General features: G+C 51.4%; 1 protein-coding gene across 1 annotated transcript in view; it reads right to left on the reverse strand.

Annotated features, from left to right (window-relative positions):
• Positions 1 to 859: 859 nt before the first annotated feature.
• Positions 860 to 24368, reverse strand: part of MERTK (MER proto-oncogene, tyrosine kinase) — a 65518-nt gene continuing 42009 nt past the window's right edge. Inside the window, exons 10-20 of the mRNA XM_065401508.1 lie at positions 22293 to 22446; positions 20166 to 20319; positions 14237 to 14322; positions 13619 to 13714; positions 12563 to 12643; positions 9175 to 9267; positions 8323 to 8441; positions 6466 to 6575; positions 5804 to 5963; positions 5147 to 5283; positions 860 to 1355 (exon numbers count right to left, since the gene is read on the reverse strand). Coding sequence (XP_065257580.1) covers positions 860 to 1355; positions 5147 to 5283; positions 5804 to 5963; positions 6466 to 6575; positions 8323 to 8441; positions 9175 to 9267; positions 12563 to 12643; positions 13619 to 13714; positions 14237 to 14322; positions 20166 to 20319; positions 22293 to 22446 — 1686 coding nt within the window. The remainder of the gene's footprint in view (positions 1356 to 5146; positions 5284 to 5803; positions 5964 to 6465; positions 6576 to 8322; positions 8442 to 9174; positions 9268 to 12562; positions 12644 to 13618; positions 13715 to 14236; positions 14323 to 20165; positions 20320 to 22292; positions 22447 to 24368) is intronic.

A 24368-nucleotide genomic window follows, 5' to 3' on the forward strand; every position in this document is an offset into this window, starting at 1 on the left:
GCATATGGATTTAGGAGCCAAACTCTAGATTTCCAGGTTTGAAATTTTAGCCATGTTCTCTAAAATAAAAAAATAAAAAAGATATGAAAAATACCAGCAGCAGTTGCCCCAGCTCCCCGCTCAGCTGTTCTCCTGTTGTCAGCAGGGCAGCTCCTCGGCACGGGCACGGTTCAAACGTTCTACCAGAAACATATCAACTGACTGTCTCCGAGGGGCGAAGGACAGCGTAGGCCAGGCTGTTCCATGGCCATCTGATCACACCCCACACTGGTGCACTGCTCAGTCGCTTTTGACCCAGCAGCTCTGGGGTGCGGCGGGGAGCAGGGCGTTTCTAAGGGAATGAGCTCCGGGAAGGGACTGAACATGGTACTGATTGTGTATAAGGGGACAGTGTAATTACAACTCTGACACTGTTAGCCCTGGGGGGGGGGGGGAGGGGGAGACAGTTCATGCAGTTTTTAAACAGCAGAAACATCCCAAGACTGAACGATCAGTTATTCCATTTTATAAAAAAGAGAAGAGCATGAACACCAGGGTTTTAACACTGAGCTCTCATGGAGGGAACGGCCGCAGGGGAGGGAAAGACTCCAATTCCAAGACAGCAATGGAAGAAGAAATAAAATAGACCCCCCACCGGTTGTGATTTATTAAAACATAATCCCGCCCACTCTCTGGTGTCGATGGATAGAGACATCCCTTTGTACAAATTCAGACAGCTTGTGTTGTCTTGGCCACTCGCTAGACGGCTGGAAGGGCCCAGTCACCTTATAATGCTATTTCCGTAAGACACAAACACGCCAAGTGAAACATTCGCTGCAAACGTCTGGCCCCAGAATAGCTCCGTTTTCCAGTTCTCGTTTCACAGCAGAACTTCGGAGCCCTCAGAAGAGTCATCTGCATACGGCAGTTCGTCTGCTAACGAGCTGCTCAGCAGCATGCTGGCTGGACACCACGCGGCCCCGTTCCGGGTGACGGTGCCCTGCAGAAGAGGAGCACGCCCTTGTTCCAGAGCCAGGGTGCTTGCAGTCTGTTCGTCCGTCTCCCCCTTTAGGATATACCTTTCCTCCTGCTGAGCGCTTTCATGGACATCTGCGGTGACAACCGTGGTGTCTGGCTTGGGGGAAGGGGACACAGTTATGTAACCGCGATTGAGAGCCACGTCTGTCTGAGGGAATTCGGACTCTTCCGTCAGCTCCTCGCTCTCCTCTGGCAAGCTTGTGTTGATATAAATGACGTCTTCAGACCCACTCGCTTCGGGCAAACTTTCCAATAGCTTCTCCAGGTGGAGTTTTAGCTCTGGGAATGCAGGTCGCTCCCGGGGGTCTGCTCTCCAGCAGGAGTACATCACTTCGTACCTGAAAGCACAAGGAAACAGAAGAGTTCTTCAGGAAGCTGCACTGTTCACTACACGGTGCTGAACGACGCACAGGACAGCAGTGCGTGAAAGAGAACATCCTTTTATCCTTCTGGCTCTGCTGAAGGAGAGGCTTTCAGTTATGAAGACTAATGAGAAAAATGACCATTGCTCCTAACCATTTATCTTCCAAAATGACTGCTATAGGCCTATGCAGTATTGTCGTGGTCCCAGAATATGAGAGAGACAAGGTGTACTCCAGAGTCACCCACTTTGGTGTAGCTACAAAATGCCTCAGCTGAGCCCATACAGGACAAAAAGGATCTGACTCAAGGGGATACAGCCCTTAAAGGGTCCTCTGGATATTAATTTTAACTCTGTTTTACCTGTAAATTCTCAGAATAGTCCGTCACTATTCCGATAGCGAATGGTGTCACTTGGGGGAAGATACACTGCGTTCTTCACATGTCGACAAAGAGGTCGATTCCGTAATTTAACAGCAAACCTCAACTAGGGGGCTCTGCCCAGCACCTGCCCAACATCTATAAATAGATCTTTCTCCTGCAATCTGAGTTCCTCTCTTATCATCCCGTACCTTCGCTTCAAGTCCCAGGGGCAGCAGAGTATTTGTTGCCTGAGGGGGATGGGAATGTCCTCGGAGTAAAGTGTTTTGAGGAGGAATCTAGATAAACTCTTCAACCTTGGAGTGACAGGCCAGCGTAGACTTTCCGATGCCACCTCCTACAGCTCCGGGCTGGAAACGAAAGGCTGCTGTTGTCGCATTCACTATTGCTATGAGCTCTGTTGCTCACCCAGGGATCACAGAGAAATCATTGACTGGCTACTTGAGTACACTCAGTCACAAAAGTGGACAGCAGTAGGAAAAGCAGAATAGTCGCCCAACACTGGGAGCCAGGAATTGCGAAGCTCTAATCCCAGCTCTGACACAAACTCACTGGGTGGACTTGTAACCCTTCTGTAGCTCAGTTTTCCCCTTCTGTAAAATGTAGATAACTCCTGCACTGGGGTGCAACTGAAACTGACCCCTTTGGGTTGGCAGAGGGATTTGAACCGGGGACATTAGCAGTGACAGCACACTGCCGGCTAGTACCTTATGGCAGGACCTTAGAGAGGTGTCTTTTTGAAATCAAAGTTATGCCTCTGCTCCTAGAAGCAGAGCTCAGCTTTTTATGCTGCTTTATGGTCATCTGATGCGCCGCACATTTATCTTCACTCTTTTGGTATAAACTAGAATGTGGAGAGTGTGTTAATCAACCCTTGTTTCTCTCACTGGTCAGCTGAAAACGACCTAAAGTTTAACTATGGGTCATTTTTCCTTGAAAAAAAACAACAACTTTCCGGGCTGCCTCTAAATTTGAGAGAGACAAGGTGGGCGAGGCTGGTGAAAGAGAAGCTTTCGAGATACACCCTCTCTCATTTCCCGGGCCCAACACAACTACAACACTGCCAACATTGTCCAGCTCAATCCCTTTATGCACAGCCATCTAACCCCCAACTGCCCACTTCATTTCAAATGGCTGCCGCCGCCGTGCGTTACCCCTTCTGCTTAACAATCTGCCCCCGCCTGTATTTAGCTCAGTCACTCCGCTGCCTTCCCCAGACCTGAAGATGACCTCAGTTTAGCTCAGAAGCTCGTACCTCAGCAAACGTTGGTCCAGTAAAAGGTATCACCTCACCCACCTTCTCTCTCTCTCCATTTTATAGACAACTGCACTCAGGGGCTCAATTACCTGGACTTCTGTATCATTAAGTTGATGTTCGTTTCTTTTAAGACCTGCTGGGTGAGGTAACCCTAACCCACCTCACCTCTCTCATATCCTGGGACCAACATGACTGCAAACAACAGTGGAAGATATCGAATCTTTCAAGACTTGACACTTACTGACCTCAATGCCCCAAATACAATACTAAAAACGGTACTGCCGGATGCCACAAGCGAGAATGTGGCGATCCAGGCCAAGCTACAGGGAAACTGGTCTTTGGGAGTCGCAGCAGCACTTTGCCGGATCTGCTCCTGATGAGAAACAGTGCAGCAGGTTCCTTTTGCATACGCTGGAGGGTAGAACTAATTGGAAATTAACAGTGACACATTAAAACCATTAATCCTTGGACATGCACCCTCCTCTGCCATCTAAGAGGTTGAACCCAATCAATGGTTTGTTCATGACTCGCTTCGGGAAGGGCATTTAAAATAGCACGCCCACAAGACCACGACTTCAGGGCTTGAATTCATGCCATGATGCAATAACCTGGCAGCAGTCTCACTTTCCACGCAGCTCTTTTGCCAAACAATTGTTACAACTGCACTGAAAGCGGTGGGGAAACGGTCCGATTTACTAACTCCAAACAAGCCTGCGTACCTGGAGCCAGAGCGTGAGAACAGGCCCTGGCTGTGTGCCAGGTACAGCTCACAGATGGACTTGTTTTCTCTACCAATCGGTGGAAAAAATAATCTGCAGCAGCACAGAGAAGGGGAGAGAGCAGGAGAGACCTTTGCCCAGGGAATGTCTGTTTAGTGAGGTCGGGGCTTTTGGCTAGTATCTTTGAGCATGTCCCTTTTAGGGACTGGTATTATGTAACTTCCAGAGGCCTGTTTATTGACATGGCTTCCCCTTAGCCTGTGGGGGTTTTAAACATTTTGAGCTGTGACTGCACATAAGAATTCCTCAGAGACTCCGGTAGCTCAGCCAACTTTTAATACAAACCCTCTGTGAGCTGCCCAGACATTTAAAACGCCTTCAGATCTCACCCACATTGTAATGTCTCTTCGCCATAGATTTACAGACGTCAAGGACAGAAGGGCCCATGCTGAACATCTCTTTGGGCCTCAGTGGGGTTGTGCACAAGAGCTCGAGAGCAGAGCTGGCCCCTTATCATCCACATTTCCTTTTAAAGCAAGAGGATTTTGCACATGAACAATATCACCCAACACGCCCCTGAAGATCCCCTCCAGGAGCAGCTCCTTCTGGAACGCGAGGGAAGCCCTACAGCTGGCCGCAGCCCAGCTCCCGAGAGCCGGGCTCCAAGCGCACATCCCCAGACCGGCCTTTACAAAGTTCTTGGCAACTCCGGCCTGGGGTACTTAGCAGCCAGAACACCCTGAAGCCGAAGCAAAATTTTAAAAGAATGAAGTTACAGACTGACTTGACATGCCGATTAACTCTACATTCATTTAGAATACATTCCTCGTGTCCCTCTAAAGCCACTCTTCACTAAACCCATGCGCAATTAAAGGCTCCTGGCTTGCAATTTTTAAAACTCAAATTAAAAAAAAAAAATTTCCGAGGTTGACGCCGAAATCATCAGAAACCCTAAGAACAGAGGGCCGGATCCTCAGCGGGTGTGAATCCGTGCAAGTCCATTGAAATCAGTGGCTCTACCTCTATTTACAACGGCTGAAAATCTGGCCCCAAATGTTTCTTTTGCCATCCTGTAAAGGAGAAGCGGATGGAAGTAATTTTTGTCAATAAGCTATCAGCCAGAGCTTTTTATTCCCCAAGTTTCAGCCAAGTTCACATGTGAAAACTAAGCCACACATCCACGACAGTCGTTAGTTGCTGTGTCCATTTAGCTACAGTGAGCCACAAAAACATGGGAAGAGCGTGACGAATGACGCGCAGCGAGGACTCTGCAGGTGAGCGAGGGAAAACGCTGACAGTCTGCGTGTTATTGGAACAGCTGAGACGGACAAGTGCAAACATGTCCCTGTGAATAAAAAGTGAGTCCACATGTGCGAATGTACAAAACCCAGGAATCAACACGAATACTCACAGCTCATCCAAGCAGTCCTCTGGCTGTTTCAGCCTGTGACCATGAAGGAGGTAGTCATAGATTTCATGGTTCTGCACTCCTGGGTACGGAGTCATCCCTCGAGTGGCTATCTCCCACATGGTAACCCCAAACGCCCACTACACAGAACAAAGGGAAAGCCTATTAGGGTGACATTTCCAGAAGGCCTGAATGAGTCGTTTCACTGGGAAAGGTCATTTCCTAAAGCCCATTGGGATCTTGCATAATGTGGATAATTATATGCATAGTGTGAATATGTTCCCAAGCTGGAAATAACATGCAATGTCCTACAATAGCTCAGTGGCTCACTCAATAAACCTATTTCAGGAGCCTTTACAAGCAAAGAGAGATCAGTGCACCACTCATCAGTGTGGCCGTGTTTACTGTCAAACCCTCATGCTTTCATTGATTTGGCTTTTCCATTTTCAGGATACAAAACCAAATAAAGCTAATGCAGGTGACATCCAAAAAACAACACAGACTGATTAAAACAATCCAAATATGAAAATCAGAGCGCTAACAAATACCCACAAATACCCACTGTGATCAACGTTTCCAATGACTGGCTGTATTACACACTTCTTCCATGGACTGGAGTTCTGACTTTAGGGTGGGGGACCCTGCACCTGGTGTACGTACCACGTCGCTCTTGGTCGTGTACACCCGATCAGCCAGGCTCTCGATTGCAATCCACTTGACAGGCATTTTAGCAATGCGCCCCTGACGGTAATAATCGCCGCTGTAGATCTTCTTAGACAAGCCAAAGTCCGCCACACACACCGTCATGTCGTCCCGTAACCTGTCAGTGTTTACAAGAAAATGTGAATGCCGAACGAGATGATGTTTACTTGCTCACAAGTGTAAAGTTACTCACACTTCTCCAGGATCAGGGCCTTCGAGCACCCCTCGCCCCCGGTTATTTCTTACTAGGGTAAATGTGCCAAGATTTAAAGCGGGACAGCTGGCAAAAGTCTTATTCCTACCCCCCACCCTCCATCACAGATGTTAAGGCCAGATAGGACCTCTGTGATCATCAAGTCTGACCTCCTGCATAGCACAGGTCACAGGACTTCCTTTCGCCTACTACCGTTCCTGTGAAAACTGAGTGAAAGAGAAAGTCTGACAAACCACGTTCTGAGTTAAAACATGAGCCATTCTCACTTGGCTGTTTCTCAAGGCAGAGAAGATTTGATAGGAAAGTGAAAGGTTTCTTTCTAATGTGAGTGCATCAGAAACAGCACGAAGACGCTACACAGGCTGGCATTTGACTATCTGCAATGAAACAGAGAAAACAAACTCACATGCAGTTTCGAGCAGCTAAATCTCGATGCAGAAATTGCCGAGTGCTGAGGTACTCCATTCCGAGCGCAATATCGACCATGAACTTCAGCAAGGTCTGCAGTGATACGTGCTGGGGAGAGAAGGTGGCGGTTTGAACGGACAGGAAGCATGCGAAGGCTGGAACATTGTGGACAAACACTGCTGCAAGTGGACCCCAGCAGCTCCCATGTAGCCCAACAAGAGTTAAGGCCACTTGAAAACCTCAGCAGAGACCCTCGCAGGCCAGGGCCCCAGGAGATGAGAAAACACATTTTCCATTTCTACAGAGCAGCCAGTCGGACAAGGCTCTCTTTGATCAGTGCGTAATTACACGCCAAGCTACCAGCGAGCTTTCCCGTGGCTCATAGCCCAGGCAGACCTGTTTGCGGTGGAAGCGCTGAAATACTTCATTGTTCGGGGTGGCCTGGTAAATCGTATCAGTTTAGTGTCAGAGCTCTTCTTTGTAAGATACAAGGAGTAAATGAAACAATTTCAGCACCGCCCAATAGGAACAGCACAAGCAACTCCGCTTGCTCACAGCTGCAAGGTTCTCAGCATCATGTGGCGCCTTCCTGGTGCTCCACAGGGGGTTAACTCACCAAAACAACAGGATCTATTTAGTTAGGAGCATACGGAAAACAATCTGTGCCAGGCATGGTAGTTTAGAAACAATGGGAAGCATTATCTACCAGGCTACCCCAATCACTACTGCAGCAAAACGAAATGCCACTGCTGGCTGTTCTGCTGAACGAAAACCAAACCACCGTCCCCAACCCCGCAATGCGACCCCGGAGACCAGGGGTGTCTGGGCGCTGAACTCGGCATTAACAAAGCTTTTGGGAGGTGGATCTCTCGTGCTTTCCTCGTACGGGGCTTGAAGTTACACTCATTGCAGCCCAATGCAAAGCTCCCACTGACTGCAGCGGGGCAGGACCAGGGCCTTCTCGCTGAGGGGATGGGACAACCTCACAAGCACCCCACAGACTATTTTTTGCATTCGTATGCACTCAGACTAATCTTATCATCAAAATAGTCTTCAGTGACACTTTGGGTGCCAGCTCCCTTCTCTCGAAGGCATGTATCTCATTGGTTTCTCAGCGTCTAATGGATTTTATAGATAAAGATTGAAACAGGAATTTCCCTTTTTTAGAAACAGACACATCTCTGAGCTTTAAACCACGGCAGCACCTCACGAGCTGGTTCTCAGTGGGCCCTGCGTGTCTGGCTCAATTCCCCATTGCCCTGCCCTGGGGCAGGCATTCCCACTCAGCCAAAACACTCCTGTTCTATTTGGTAGTGTTGTGAGTAGTGGAAAGGGCGACCCGGAGGCTGAAGAGCTAAGAGCCAATGCAACTGTGTTGCGTTAACGGTGGAGGTTCGTTATCCCCCCTCCCTTTGCTAGGTTTCTTATGGAGAAGCGCAGCTCGATTTTATTTTTCATAAACCATGAAAAGCTCAGACATTCCGTGGGCCAAGTCACTCAGCCGCTGCGTGCTTCAGTTTCTCAGCCGTCTGAAGGGACAGTCAAAACACTTTGCCGTCTTTATCTCCAGGGAGAAGTCCTGGCCCCTGTGAAGTGAATGGCAAAACTCCCACTGATTTCAGTGGGGGGCGGCGGGAGGGGATTTCTTCCCTGGTGTTTTGCAAAGACAGGAAGGACTGTCTCCTTTTTATGTTTCAGAAAAATAAAGCCAGAGTTTTTCTGTGGTTCAACGTAAGGAACCGGAAGGTCTGGCTCTGGTTTGATAATTAAATGCTGAATACAACCTGGCATCAGCTCCTCCTAGCAGCCTTGTCGGTTAAGCGCGCCAGTGCTTTGCAACGGCTGAGTTCCTTACCCGGGTGCCTGTTTCAAACCGCGAGCGCAGCAGGAAGCTGTGCAGGTCGCCGTATTTCATGAACGGGAGAACCACCATGGGCTTCGGGATCTGCCGGGAGCTCAGCTCTATGCACACACCTGGAACGAATGGAAGAGGAGCGTCGCGCACCAGGCCAGGCCATTGCATAGACCGACACGCATCCTGGAGCTGAGTCTAGGAGGGCTCGCTGAGAAAGCTGGGGCTTGCCCTTGGCTGGGGAATCTGTGGGTCCCGTAGAGCTAACGTAGCTGGCTCTTCAATACACACTCCTGCCTGCCCCCTTCACTGGCTACAGGGGAACGTCAGGGCAAGATGCGTGCGCGGATTCTGGCAAAGCTGAGCCGGCAGATCCCAGCTCCACTATCCTGGTGTCTGGGCGTACCGAGATGCAAGCAGCGGTCACTGTCAGTCAGTCTGATGGAAAGAACCCGAGCCAGGTTTCCGTACGAGAGCCCAGCGTCACCCCACACAGCGCAGGCTCTGAGCCGCAGAGTGGTTGCTGCCGAGAGCAGAGGCCTAGAAAGGTAAAGGTGCATGCAATACACAGCACCAACCCAGAACCGTTCCCTAGCTGCCACCACCAGGCCCACACTCCGGTTCTTTCCCTACAGGCAATCGTCTTCTGATCCGGACTGCCGTGCCCTGCTGGAATGTAGACGGGCTGTCCGATGTAACATGCATTAGTCAGAAACCTGTGCATGTCAGGAGAACAAACCATTGGAAGCAGATGGGCAATGCAGATCAGAGAGGAGCATCGCCCTATGCTTTTGCTAATGGCAAAATTCCCTAGTGATGGAAAAGTGACCTCCCTCCCGGGGGCTGTCCATGTACCTAGGAGTTTGATGACGTTTGGGTGATCGAAGTCCTTCATGCACGCTGCTTCGCTGAGGAACTCTTCGATCTCTCGCTGGGAAAAGTTCTCCACTGAAAACACCAGAAAAGGGAGATCATTTAAAACAAAAAAGATTAAACTCCCCAAATCATTTCTGTTGTGATGGGTCTTATTGCCAGGACTTCCTACTCTGGGTAGTTGTCAGAAAAGCCCCCACCTAGGCAGAGGGAGAAAGGAACGATATTACCAGACTGAAAGCAAGAGATGGGTAGCAGGCCTGCATCTGGATGTTTGCTGCAGCGAGCGTGGGCTTTGCATGGCTTTCATTTTATTCCTGGGTAGCAGTCAGAGCAGGGGGAGGGTGAGGGAAGAGGAAAGGGTTACTTTGGTTTAGGGTTCATAAGCAAGCAGGGAATACTGCGTCCGGCGCTCACACAGCTGGTTGGGTGGGTACGTGCACTGCCTGCTTCCCACAGAGCACACGGTGTGGGCTGTGTTAATGCAGCGTGCTGCTGTCTCGGTGCAGCAATGCTTTGGCTACCCTGATCTCCAGCAGAAGAGATCCGTGCCCAGGCCCAGACATGAAGGTGTGTGTGATCTCTGGGCACCTTGTCTATTACATTTCCTGGATCACCTGGATCATCGCTCTAGGCCTGGGTACAACTCCTGCCCGGGGTGCCTGAGGGGTGCTTGGCTTATCTGCAGGTGCTGCAGAGTGAGCCCGGGCTGGCATTTTCTCTTCTAAACTCTGCCTGGTTTTTCCAATCCTGCCGCTGTGCGATGCTGATCTGCGTTCTGTCTCCTTGGCCTACTCTGGCCAATTGGGGCAGCTGTCCACATACAACCTAGAGAGAAATGGCGGGGGAGGTAAAATCTTTTATGGGACCAACTTCTGCTGGTGAAGGAGGCGAGCTTTCAAACTTACACACAGCTCTTCGGGTCAGAAGAAGACAAGCTGAAGAAGAGCTCTGTGTAGCTTGAAAGCTTGTCTTCCTCCCCAGCCGAAGGTGGTCCAGTAAAAGTATTCCCTCCCCCACCTGGTCTCTTTGAAAGAGCCCATCATTAAGGGCATGTTGACCCAGACAGATGGTTGAAGGCTGGGAGAAGCTGGTTTTCTCCCAGTTTTCTGCAGGAGGCTGAAATCAAGAGAGTGGAAAATCTCCAAAACAGCAGAACAAAGAAACCCGGTGTTGGGCCAGCCTTTTCAAAACACCCAGGCTGAGAAACTGGGAAACTCAGCGGACTCAGAGACACACAGGGAAGGTGTGCAGGAGAGGGGGCATGCTTTCATAGTGGGAGGGTGTGTGGTGGTCTTGATTTAACTGCAGGACCAGCCGAGGAAGAAGAAAGCTGGCCGCCCAGTAGAGGGAGCGAAACTCCATAACCAAGAGGAGAATCCTGGACTCCCTGATGGGGTTGCTGCCTGGCTGGTTTTTGACTGGCCTGGCTGGTTTTTCTACCGCCTTGTCGGTTGCCGGTCCAAAGATATTGTTGGCCAGGTTTTTTGCAGCTGCTGGGTATTTCTGGCTATGTGAATGGGTGGCGGCGTGTGCAGCAATCTGGTAACTCTGGGGCCATGCATGTCACAGCTCAACATGCACCGCGGCCGCCCAAGGGTCCATTCGGCACCCTGGTCCTGCTCTGCATGCATGCAGCGTGCCGGAGCAGACCCCTGCTAATCGGGAAGCAGTGCCCTAGCCCCGCCCTTGAATCTCTTCAACTCTTGGGTGACTTTCCACGAGCCAAGCCCCTCCCCAGGGCTGGGTGGAACTGAGGAACTTTCTGCCTCCCCCTTCCCACAGACTGGCCAGTTTTTCTGTGCCTTGGAGGCAACCCCACCCCCTCGCGGACTCTGACCTAAGCAGACAGCGCTCCAGGGTGGTGGGGAAACAGAGTCAGGGAACGGTTTATAGGGTCTGTCTGGATCTGTCGATCTTCTGTGCAATGTAAGCAAAGAGTACGTGTGCTTAGAAACCTTTGCAAAGTCTAGCTGCGCACCTATCTGCTTCAAGCGATACGGGTCCCTGAAGAGTTCAACTCCACAAAGGTCTGGAGTGCGGGACCCGAACATCGCAGCCTGGTGAGTGTCCAGCAGGGGGTGCTCTCCCAGGGCTGTGTACGACACCTACTGTAAATCCCGCGGCACACAGCCCGTGTCCCTTTAGTTTACGGCACTGCTTATAAAAATGCTGGCAATTTGCTCTCCCCTTTGTTGATGTGGGGAGCTGTGCGGAGGGACAATTTACCCACAACAGACACGTGAGCCCAGGGGTTGGCTCTGGGGAGGAAACCTGGGAAGAGAAGCAGCACCATGCAGCACGTACAATGACATCTCCCAGCATTCTTGCCCACAACACACACCAGAAATGCTTCATGAGATGGCCACAGCACCACTTCCACGGCAGATTCTGCAAGCGCAGCAGTTCAAGTAAGAGGTGGGTTTTGACATTTCCCTAGCGTGGGAAGCAAACACTAACCTGAAATTCTGCAGAAAAGCAAAGCGCCTGGGGGCTAAAGTACTCTGATGAACTGTCTGACGCAGCAAACAAGAGAGAGAAACGGGGGACGTTACAGTAATGCAGATAATCAATAATAACTAGATGAAATCTGTATCAGAGGGGTAGCCGTGTTAGTCTGAATCTGTAAAAAGCAACAGAGGGTCCTATGGCACCTTTAAGACTAACAGAAGTACTGGAGCATAAGCTTTCGTGGGTGATGATGCGTCTGATGAAGTGGGCATTCACCCACGAAAGCTTATGCTCCCAATACTTCTGTTAGTCTTAAAGGTGCCACAGGACCCTCTGTTGCTTTTTAGATGAAATCTGGAGAACAGGGAGAAAATTCTCTACTCAATAAAGAAGAGTATGAAGACACCCCATCCCCATCCAGCAGCCCCAGAGAGAAGAACAGACCCTTTTGCTTCGTTTTCATTTTTCATTTTTCAGGATTTGCAATTCTGGGCTGAGCGCTGAGGGTGCTTTCCAGCAATCTGACTGGCTGATCTGGCTACAGGGCATTGTTCTCTAGAAAGGCAGAACACACGCAGCGACACTGCACTGCAAACGTCTCCCCTAGGTCTTACCATACTTCGGTTCGATCGTCTGACACTGACCCCAGGGGCCCTTTCCTGGGGATTACTGGGGAGGATGGTCCTTATCTCCTCCTCCTACTTATTCACTGATCCCCATAAAATACCCTGTATCCAAGCCGCTATTGCTTAGCTATGGCTGACAATCCCGTGCCTGACAACGCAGTCTCTAGAACAAACCACGTTAATGGTTGCATGGCCCTGGGCTAGGCCCTCTAGTCCCTGCCCTTGGGTGAGCTGGGCAAATCTTGTGACAAAAGCAAACAGCGCTAGATCTCACAGCCATCACCGCTACTTACGCTTCATGGTTTTCACGGCGACTTTCTGCACGGTGCCGTTGGGCTGGCTGAGGTGCCCTTCCATCACCGACCCGAACTCTCCTGTACCACGGGAGAGAAGGAACAGTCTCCTTTGTGCACCACCCAGCCCCACACACAGAGACCCAAAGGCTGTCGCAGGGATGCTGGCAGAGAAGTGGGGGCAGAGCACATCTGGCCCATGCTGTGCATGGCTCACAGCACACACAGAGGAAAGGATACACCTTGTGCCGGATACACCACAGCTGCTGCGACCGGCTGTCCCCAGCCCAGGGGGACGATGGAATCACACACTGGGATGGAGCATGTACAGGCTAAGCACCAGTCAGCCTGCAGCTCTGCTCCGCACACACAGCCAGCATCCCGCTTGCCAGCCCAGCGGAGTAAAGGACGTAGCAGCCGGGGACGGCGGCAGGGCCTAACAAGGTGCTTAGCAAGGGGAGGGGATGGAGCCTTCCACACCCCCGTGCGCAGCTACAGCCCACACAACATCCCAGTGGGGATGGGGAAGAGATGGGGCCATGCTTCCCCGGCAGGGCAGTGTGCTATCTATGTAGGAGCAGTCCGGCTGCCTGTGCAGTGAGGGCCTGGGGCAGGCATTCTGCTTCCCCCTTTCCCGAGGTGGCCAGTGAGGACAACGGTTCTGAGCACACACTGGCCCTCAACGTTCTCCCGTACTACAATAGTGCTCGAGATCCGGGCCCTTTGTGCTGGGTGCCGAATAGACACACAGCGAAAGGCCGCCCCTGCTCCAAAGGGCTCACAACTTAGACAAGGGTGGGAGGGGAAACTGAGGCACAGCGCCGTGAAGGGATTTGCCCAAAGTCAGCGGCAGAGCCAAGAAGAGAACCCAGGTCCCGTGAGTCTCAGCCCAGTGCCTTGTCCTCTAGGCCACGCTGGCTCCCCACCAGGCGCTGGGTCTTGGGAGGATACAGAAGCGACGGTGCCAGCTAACGCCATGTAGAGTCAGCACTGCGTCCACGCCCTCTCCAACTCCCCTCCCCCCCCCCCGCGCTCCGGACATTCAGCACCACTCACCCTCTCCCAGAATCTTCCCCAGGGCGAGGGAATCCCTGTCGATCACGACGTCCTGGAGCTTCTGCTGCAGCTCCTCGCTGACACCCAGGCTGGCCACTGCAAGAGAGGCCCTTGGGTGAGCTCAGCACGTGCTCGGGGTGCTGCAAACCCGGGACGGTTGCCACAGGCGGACAAAACATCAGAGGCACCTTCAGGGCTAAATCCCGCCCTGGTGCCTGCGGGGGAGGGCAGAACCGCTCTCTCCACACCACTCCAGGGACAAGCTGCCCCCCAACATCCCAGCCCCCAGCTCCCATTGAGGCCCATGGCAAGCGAAGGTGCCCAACCCCTCCGCGTGGGCCTGGTCCAGCCCCGGTGCACGCTGGAGCGGGGGAGCCCCCAGGGAGCCAGTTGCACCATTTTTGTAACTATTTTGTGTGTTGGACCAGCACAAGGAGGCTCCCGCGGGGCCAGGATCAGGCCCCTTGTTGTTAATTGATGCCTCGTTTGGTTGCATGCGCACACACACAGGCTCCTTCCCTGGGTTCATGTTTCGCAGTCAGCCAGCTGCCCAAACCCCCACTGTATTCCACCGCCCTCTCCACAAGAGCCCTTACAACGGAGTCAATCAGAGCTTACGCGTCAGCTCGATGGTTCTCCTGCTGTAGGACTTCTTTGCTGTGTAGCTGACGGCATGCTCTGAATCGTCGCTGGGGAAAGCATTCCTAAGGGGCAGAAACAGAACGTGTACCAGGGCGGGGAACAACTTTTCTTCTCTATTCCTGCAGCGTACGGCTGCACTACATTCGCATCGCTGAGACAGCGACAGCGAAAAGGAACCACCCCTTCTCTCCCATACAACGCCCTTCCCTCCGACTGCATTATACCATCCCCTTGTTCACAAGGTCTTGTCAAAATCGCCGTTCGCTAGGTCTACACTTGATACAGTGGCACAGCCAGTGCGTCGGTGCAGCCACTTACTCCCATGATGGGCGGGGTTCTCCGGTCACTGAAGGTATTCCACCCAGCGCTGCGTACAGCCAGGTTAGGTCGGCATAGCTATGTCTCGCAGGGAAGTGGATTTTTCACACCCCGGAGAGACACAGCTATGCCGACGTAACTTTCCAGTGGCCACCAGTCCTACACGGGGGAAAACACCACCTCATCCACACTAATGGCTGATTTTCCTAATCACACAGCAGAGTAAGTATTGATAATAACATGGCCCTGTGATCACTGTCCTTTCATAGATTTTAAAGCCAGACGACCCCATTGTGATCATCTAGTCTGATCTCCTGTGTAACATAAGCCTTGATTTGAAAATTGTCAGTGATGGAGAATCCACCACAACCCTTGATAAACTGTTCCAGTATTAATTGCCCTCACTGTGAATTGATGCCTTATTTCCAGTCTGAATTTGTCTAGCTTCACCTACCAGCCATGGGTGGCGTTAGATCTTTCTCTGGTAGACTGAAGAGCCCATTGTGAAATATTTGTGTACCGGGTATTTGTTCACCCACGTCATGTCTCACAAAGAAACCAAGAGCTTCTCTATTGTCAGCAGAGCGGATTCCCATTCTCAGCGTTACCAGGTCATCTCAAAACTTCAGCCCCTTCCTCTTTGAGAAACAAAAGTGGATTCTGGCCAAACAAGCAGCAAACCTCAGAGCTCAAAATGCTGCAGGCCTGAGGGTGAAATGTGCTCTGGAACCTGTCTGACTTGTACTGTAGCAGACACAGAACCCTACAGGGCCTTTTGCAGGAAGGCAGCGTCCGGGAAAACCAACGTGCTGATTTTAACACGGGTTAGTCAAACAGGCATGTGTGGGAAGAGACATTTACAGGATGACAGGTTTCAGAGTAGCAGCCGTGTTAGTCTGTATCCGCAAAAAGAACAGGAGTACTTGTGGCACCTTAGAGACTAACAAATTTATTAGAGCATAAGCTTTCATGGGCTACAACCCACTTCTTCGGATGCATATAGAGTGAACCATATATTGAGGAGATATATATACACACCTACAGAGAGCATGAACAGGTGGGAGTTGTCTTACCAACTCTGAGAGGCCAATTAAGTAAGAGAAAAAAACTTTTGAAGTGATAATCAAGATAGCCCAGTACAGACAGTTTGATAAGAAGTGTGAGAATACTTACAAGGGGAGATAGATTCAATGTTTGTAATGGCTCAGCCATTCCCAGTGCTTATTCAATCCTGAGTTGATTGTGTCTAGTTTGCATATCAATTCCAGCTCAGCAGTCTCTCGTTGGAGTCTGTTTTTGAAGTTTTTCTGTTTTAAGATAGCCACCCGCAGGTCTGTCATTGAATGGCCAGACAGGTTAAAGTGTTCTCCCACTGGTTTTTGAGTATTATGATTCCTGATGTCAGATTTGTGTCCATTAATTCTTTTGCGTAGAGACTGTCCACACATCACTGAACAAAAACACTGACCCAGGAACCTATCCTTGTAACAAAGCCCGATGCCAACTCTGTCCACATATCTATTCAAGTGACATCATCTTAGGGCCTAATCACATCAGCCATACCATCAGGGGCTCGTTCACCTGCACATCTACCAATGTGATATATGCCATCATGTGCCAGCAATGCCCCTCTGCCATGTACATTGGCCAAACCGGACAGTCTCTACGCAAAAGAATTAATGGACCTGTCTGGCCATTCTATGACAGACCTGCGGGTGGCTATCTTACAACAGAAAAACTTCAAAAACAGACTCCAACGAGAGACTGCTGAGCTGGAATTGATATGCAAACTAGACACAATCAACTCAGGATTGAATAAGGACTGGGAATGGCTGAGCCATTACAAACATTGAATCTATCTCCCCTTGTAAGTATTCTCACACTTCTTATCAAACTGTCTGTACTGGGCTATCTTGATTATCACTTCAAAAGTTTTTTTCTCTTACTTAATTGGCCTCTCAGAGTTGGTAAGACAACTCCCACCTGTTCATGCTCTCTGTATGTGTGTATATATATCTCCTCAATATATGTTTCACACTATATGCATCCGAAGAAGTGGGCTGTAGCCCACGAAAGCTTATGCTCTAATAAATGTGTTAGTCTCTAAGGTGCCACAAGTACTCCTGTTCTATTTACAGGATGTTCGCCTTGGGAAAGCCAGAGCAGTTAGGATTCATTTATCCATTTTTGCAAACTCCTTTACTCCAGTGCTCTGCGCCCACAGGAACCCAAGTTTGGTTTCGGAATTGAAATGACCATTCTCATAGAGGAAGAGCTTCTACCATGACTGCAGACGTGCAAAGACAAACAAAAAGCATTACATCAAGATTCCTGTGGGGCTGAATTCCCAGAAGCACATTATTGCACATGCGTAAAGAGCTGGTTATTTAAAAAGTTTTGACTAGAAAGAATCAAATTGTTTTTGAACGAAAAGTGCAGGGGTTGGCCTTGTTTGAAACCCAGCTTAGAAGGTCACAAGGGAGAATGCGTGCTGTTAATAATGGACCATTGTCCAGGTTATAGAAAGCCACCACACACTGCAGCGCTGGCAGTCACTCGGCTCAGAAAGGCTAAGCATTAGAACAAGTGTGCGAGAAGTGTATCAGCAGGGCTGCACAAGGAAACTGAACAGCCCACAAATCCTGACGCGAGGCAGTACTAGGCTTACTCTTCTGCACTACGGCCGTATTCCTCCGCCTTTGTAAGAACCAAATTCTTCCTTCCCAGCATCAGTATTGTCAACGCAGCCAAGAGGGCTGTTCCACGTCACTGAGATTATGCCGGCCAAATTCTGATGTAAAATGCAGCTGGTTTTTAGAGATGAACAAAAATCCCCCCATCCCTCCTACCAAATAACCAAACCAAACCCCTGGGCTTGCTGTTTTTTAAGTGAGCTAAAATAATCTTGATGAGTTTTTATCGATGTGTAGAACTTTTCTTCGTGGTGAGCGCTAGGGAGCTAGCCAGAGCCCCTTAATGCTGGGTTGATAAAGAAATTTCCAAAACCCATGATGCAACATAAATAGCAAAGAAAATGATGTTTGCCTAATAATAGTTGACAATCACATACTGAAGTTACTTATGCTGCTCAAGGGTTAGGAGATTTTTACACTGGTGCTGCAGGCCATGAGCCAGGGGCTTTCGTCGTCCATTTGCAAAACTTTGCTTGCTGCTGAATATTCACTCTCTTGCTCCTGAGCTGAAGCGGAGAGAGCTGAGGGACCAAGACGACGCTAGGCGTCCCAGGGCTGCTTTCCTTCCAGGCTGTTCCAAAGCAAGGCAAAGAACCTTGAATGAAAAGCGAAATGCTGAGGAAGGAGATGAACGTTTCGGCCCTTCCCCTCTCGTGAAAGACTCCCAACTACTTCAGAGGGAGTTTTGTCCACCTCAGGAATGCAGCACAGGGCAAAATGGATCCAATGGCATACTGCGCCTTCCATGGAGTTACCACGGGGATGGATTTGACTCCAGTGTATTTAGCCTTTATTTTTTTGGTTTGTCCTTTTCAGTGGGGCTGGGTAAATAGTGGGGAAAATTCAGCTGTTGAGGAACGGTGGGGCTTTGTTGAAGGTGCTGGCCCCGGGACTGAGGCAACATTGGCTGGGAGCAGGCTCTGTAGGTGAGGAGCACCAGGCTTACGTTTGAGCAGAAAGCTGTTCCCCAGGGACAGCGCGAATTCTGTTACCGAGAAGGCGGCTCTGGCACGCAAGCGGGCTGTGGACGCCCTCAGGGATTACCTGCCGGGCAGCCCCTTCTCCCTTGTGACAGACCGTGCGCCCTCACGGGGGCTGCCCTCTGTGAAGGATTCACCCCCCCCAATGACGTGCTGGTGTCTGGCACCCCAGGCCTACGCCTTCTGGTGCCGCACGGAGCCTGGAAGCAGCGAATGCAGGTTTTCTCCCTAGCAGGTTGGGACGGGGGAAGGCTTGGGCAAGAAACCTTTGTGGTTGTGAGGGGAGGAAGGGTGTGTGTGTGTGTGTGTGTGTGTGTGTGTGTGTGTGTGTGTGTGTGTGTGTGTGTGTGTGTGTGTGTGTGTGAGAGTGTGTGTGTGAGAGAGAGAGAGAGAGAGAGAGGACATGCCCCCAGCCCACTGGCAGCAAGCCTAACCAGCAACCTGCGCTGAGGAAGGGCCGGTTGGGTGCACCTCCAGCGCTTGGTCCACTGGAAAAGGGAAGCTTAACAAATGGAGCTGGCCCCAGGACAGCGGGGGAGGTTTGCCCAAGAGGAGCGGCTGCTAAGGATCCCAAGAGTCAGGGATGCCTAACCCGAGACAGCAACTCACCTTCCCTCCTCCCCCACCCCTTGTTTCGGGCAGACAGACGCTGCAGCCCTGAGGGGGCTCTGGACCTCTGCTCTCCCAGGCCCAGCGACGGGCACTGACGGAGCAGACAAGGGACAGGAGGTGACTGGACTCAGAAAAGACCCTGGGAGTGAGCTCAGCTCCTGCGGGGAAGGGTGAGCTTAAACAGAAGGGGAGGGGGTCCAGAGGGGACGCAGGGGCAAGAGATACAGAAAGTCGCCGGCCGACAGCGGTGCTGGAAATACGTTCCAGAAACACGATCAAGGTGAGTCGAGCAGAGAAATGCGTTCGACCAAGCCAAAGGAACGTGGCTCCGCTCTGCGAGCGGAAGGACAACAGAAGGACATGTCCACTGCAGACAAACTAAGTGATCAGGCTAATCAAAACCAAGCAAAGTGACCAGAGGCTGAAAGAAGGAGCTTGCCGCTGGCACCCTGAAGACGAAGCAGCAGAGGACAGGAACTTTGGGCTTACTTTTGAAAGAATCCATTTCCAAGGATTACTGGACTATAAAAAGAAGGGGAGAAAACCCGTTCGGTATCCCCTGGGAGAACAAAGCAGCCAGCGCTTGGTGTCTCTAATAGGTGGTCCTCCCACCAGAGGGGCTGAAGCATGCGGTCAGTGTGGTGTGAATAAGAAACGGCCACATCGTGCTAGAATTACGTTTTGGACACTAGAAAGTGTGTTGCTTTGGTTTGGTTTGGAACCCTTTCATGCCTCCCTCGCTCCATGTTCTTCATTACTCAACTTATTCTTGTTTTCTTCCCAAACCATCTCAGCGCTGTCAGGCCAACGTTGGGGGGGGGTGTGTTCTCGGCGCCATCAGGCCGACGTTACAGGGGCTGTTCTCGGTGCCGTCAGGCCGATGTTACGGGGGCTGGTCTCGGCGCCGTCAGGCCGTGTTCTCTTTAGAGGCAGGGAACTGAGTAACTTCCATGAGCACCCAGAGAGAGGGATGCTGAGCCCAAGCTGGCCAGCTAAAGGCCCCGCAAGGTACAGAGCAGGTGGTGACAGGACCCCTGCCCTGAGCAGTTTCTATCACATTCCCTACAACACGAAGATCTGGCGGTGCCCCTCAGCCGAGGCCGTCCGTGCGCTGGCACTTACTGGGGTGAATGGGAGAGGTGAAGGTTTATTTAAACCCAGAGGCAGAACGTCTCCCACTGCTCCCCTTGGCCAGCCCACTTCTGCCCCCCCAGGGCCAGCAGCTAGTCCCACGCAAGGCTTTCCCTGCCAGCCATTTGGCCAGCGCTCAGTGCTCCTGCAGCAGTTAATTCTGGGACTTACCCAAACTTGGTTTCCATCCGTCTTTTCCTGACAATCACGGAGAAATACAGGATTAACCCAATGGCGACGATCCCAAGGATAAAGCCAAGGGCTATGGCAAAGGAGTAGTTGTTTCCTGGCGCTGGAGTCGAGGAAGGCGCGGAGGCTACCAAACCTGATAAAACAGCCCATAGTAAAGAACATAAAAGGGGGTCAGTCTACAACATGTGGTAGGCGTTGTAGGATTTTTAAACAACTAAACCCAAACAAGGCATTCAACCCACAAAAGACATGAAAGAAATACAGAAGCACTAGGGACACATTGCATGTGGATGGAATAAATCACTGCATAGCTTTATCTGAACAACAAACCAAGGTGTACAGGTATTTGGGGATGTGGTTTCTCAGGGCTGGGTGTGTTGTTCTCTCTATTACAGTACGACACAGGGGCCAACCGAGATCAGGGCCCGGTTGGGCCAGGCGCTGCCCAGACACACAATAGGAGACCCGCCTGGGGCAGCTTGCGATCTCATTGGCCAGGCAGCCACAGGGCAGGGGAAACGCTGCCCCCCACACACAGCCAGAGCAGGGGGTGGCTGTGAGCGGCACGGCTGTTTTCTGCCAGGGTGGGCAGGTGAAATCTGTTGGGGAGGGGGGTTGTTAAGAGGGGAATGACAAGGCAGAGGAAGCGAAGAGGGGCAGGTGGAGAGATTGCCGGAGGGGGAGGGTTGGAGCAAACAGCCTATTTGCGCAGGGCATGGAAAGTCCCGAGTGCAGAAGGCAGCCCCTGTCTGACGCTCTGCACCCGCCCGCTGGCTCTGTTTAGCCACCAGCCCCTACAGGGGTGCCGGGAGGAGCTCTGCCATGCACATCCCGCCCAGGCGGCCTCTGGAGCCTGGGCCAAAACCTGCAGAAGTGGTGGGGAGGTGTCCAGAGGGCTTTGGACCAGGCCCCAGAGAGGCTCTTTATGTGTGTGTGTGTGTGTGTGTGTGTGTGTGTGTGTGTGTATATGCACACGTGTGTGCGAGCGAGTGACCAGCATCTGGATGGCCTCTGCCCCTGCCACTCAACAGAATCCCAGGTGGCGGCAGGCTGGGGAGAACCCAGGCCTGGAGACTGTGCTGGGGGAGGAGCTGGAACAGGGGAATAGCCAGGTCTGTGGAAGAGCCTCTGGGAAAGAGGCAATCCGTCTGGAGCTGCCAGGACCTGAAGGGAGGGCTAACTGTGGAGGATCACAGCTGAGACGAGTGCCTCTCAATCCCACCGCGCTGGGGACTTTGCAGAGCCAGGACCCATTTGGAGAAGGCTTCGGAAGCTCATAAAACCTCGAAGCTGGTCCGGCTCGCTCAGAGAACGGGCCCCTCTGCCAGGGGCAGGGGCCCCCCCACCCCCACCCCCAGTCTGATCTGTAGCTCCTCTCTAGGCTGGTTGCGGTGACCAGAGCAGGTAGTGGCTGATGCCCGCTCCGGCTCACAGGGAGGCTCCAGCAATGGCAGCTGTGTGCAGACGAGGGCGTGGGCATGGTAACGAGGACACGGTGGTAAAAAACACATGTAGCCTGTCCACACTACGGTTCCTATCAACTGCTGCCATTGCTGGAGCCGCAGTGGGGGCGAATTCCACACCGACTTGCCGGGGCAGAGGCAATCAAACAAAGCAGTGTGTGTGAACCCTACGTTTAATAGCTAGGCAGATTCTGCAGGTCAAACATGTACTTTACAAGAGAGCTGTTCAGGTTCCAAGCAGCGCACAGTCAACTTGTGGAACTCCTTACCTGAGGAGGTTGTGAAGGCTAGGACTATAACAATGTTTAAAAGGGGACTGGATAAATTCATGGTGGCTAAGTCCATAAATGGCTATTAGCCAGGATGGGTAAGAATGGTGTCCCTAGCCTCTGTTCGTCAGAGGATGGAGATGGATGGCAGGAAAGAGATCACTTGATCATTGCCTGTTAGGTTCACTCCCTCTGGGGCACCTGGCATTGGCCACTGTCGGTAGACAGATACTGGGCTAGATGGACCTTTGGTCTGACCCAGTACGGCCTTTCTTATGTTCTTATGTTCTTAAAGCCAGGAAAGGCCACACACGAAGTGGCCTCTTTGAAATGAAATGCCTCGTTAATGACACGATCGTACTATTTGTTCTTACCGTCCCCTGGAATGAAAACTACCACTGGGTCGCTGAAGGGCCCGATCCCGCCCTTGGTGACGGCGGCGACGCGCACAGCGTACGTGGCGTTAGTGACTACGATCGCGATGGTGGCGACAGTGGTGTTCTGCTGGGCTTCAGAAGAACGATTCTGCTGAAAATGAAAAGAAAGAAAGAAAAAAGCTAGCACCGCGGAGAAGAGCAGCTTGTTTTCGCTGGACATGCCCAACAATGGAAACTCAAGATTTATTTTAATCTAACATTCTTTCCGGATTCAATTTTCTGGTTGCCGACCCTTAACAGCCAGCAGGAGTTATGACCCGCGTAATGTAACTGGGAGCTATTTATAGAGAATAATTGTTCTTCGAGAACTGGATGAAAACAAAGTAGCTTAACAGGATTTCCTTCTTAAACCACTTCACTGAGCGAGGCATGATTCAACCCAATTGTCACGCAGCCTTCTTGGCTGCAGGCTCTGGGACAAGGTGAACTACCCTCCCGAGGAGCCAGGAAAACCTACACAAGAGAAAATACAATCCCTAAGCAGTAGGGAGCCATGCAACGGCCTGTCTCTCTAGTTCGTGTCCTCAGGCTATCCCCTGCCCCTGCTGGAGTCATGTGGCTTGCAGGAGTTACTCCAATCCTCTCCCCGGAGCCCCACTACACTCCCTGCAGTGCAGAAGGAGTCTACCTCCCATGCAGATTTGTAGCCCCTTACTTGTATTGTTGAAGTTATCTACATCCAAGATACAGACTCACAGAGCAGAGATTACATATGGAGCCGGTCACAGGGAGGCCTTGTCTAGACGCGGGTTTAATGGTATTAGCTGACAGGTCTGAAAAGTCTAGCGTAGACTTTACAATGTGCTGAAAGGGCGAAGGCAAATCCCATGCTCCCCGAACGTCACTTGCCCACCGTTCTGCGTGTTCCAGGGCCTGTGCCTGGCCACACGAGGGTAACCGGCCTGTTAGTTCAAAGAGGTTATTGCACCTTTTATCCTAGCCCAGACGCGGTTGGGGGGACAAGAACCCGGCAGCAGTTTAAGTTCTCTGCATGAACCATTTTTTGTGCCCTTCATGTCAGGTTTGTCACACATGGCGCCCCACACTTTGGCCCCAGCGGGGTGGCAGGTTTGCCTGCAAGGGCTCCTATCGGCCCCACCCGTGACCATGTTACCACAAACTGACCTTGCTGGGGGAGGGACGGGCTCTCTGGGAGTGTGCTGGGTGGGGATTGTCTTCCTCACTAGGCTCCTCCTCTCTCCATCAAAGGGGCAAAGGCTTTCCCCACGGGGCAGGCTGGCCCCTCCATAGCACCCGGGCCGAACTCCAGACGTGAAGCTCTCAGTCAGAGACGGGCTTCTTCGATGAACCCAGGCGATATCGCCTCACGCCCGTACGCAGTGCAGCAAGTTATCTGTTGGGATTTGTTTTCTGCGTATCGCTCCTTTCGACGGAGGCGTCTCTCTCCCTGCTGCCCAGCCCGCTGCTGCCCTGCCACACACACGGCCTGCTCGCTCTCCACGCTCACGGATACCTTGCTTTTGTTCCTTCTCCTTTTAGGCCTCATCCTCGCTGCCAGAGGTCTCCGGCCAATTTCCCCGGCAGGGTAAATTAGCAAAACTCTACCAAGGTCAGTGGAACGGGGACCATCTGCACCCGCCGAGAATTTGGCCCCTCTCATTTTTCCATGCACAAAGTGCAACCATATAATTGTAGTAAGGAAGATCTTTGTTTCACAATTAAAGTAATGAACCGGGGAAGGCAGACTTTGTAGTTGATTGTTTTATACCAATGTGGTTTCATGTCATGCTAATGACATTTCTAGTTTTACACGGCGTTTCCTTTCATGGCCCCAGCACCACGTTAGATTGATTCAATGGTATCCTAGATGTTTTTCTTGATCAACCGTACAAGTGATTCCCTTTCCCACAAACTCACTGTTATTTCCTGCATTTCTTGAGAGTCAGCTGGACAGCTGAGAAAGTGACTGGCATTGCTCCATGACAACTTATTACTGAAAAACAACCGTTTGGTGACAGATCATACAGCTGGCAGACTGACGTGCAGATTACA

Source organism: Emys orbicularis, chromosome 3, assembly GCF_028017835.1.
Source record: "Emys orbicularis isolate rEmyOrb1 chromosome 3, rEmyOrb1.hap1, whole genome shotgun sequence".
NCBI lineage: Eukaryota > Metazoa > Chordata > Testudines > Emydidae > Emys > Emys orbicularis.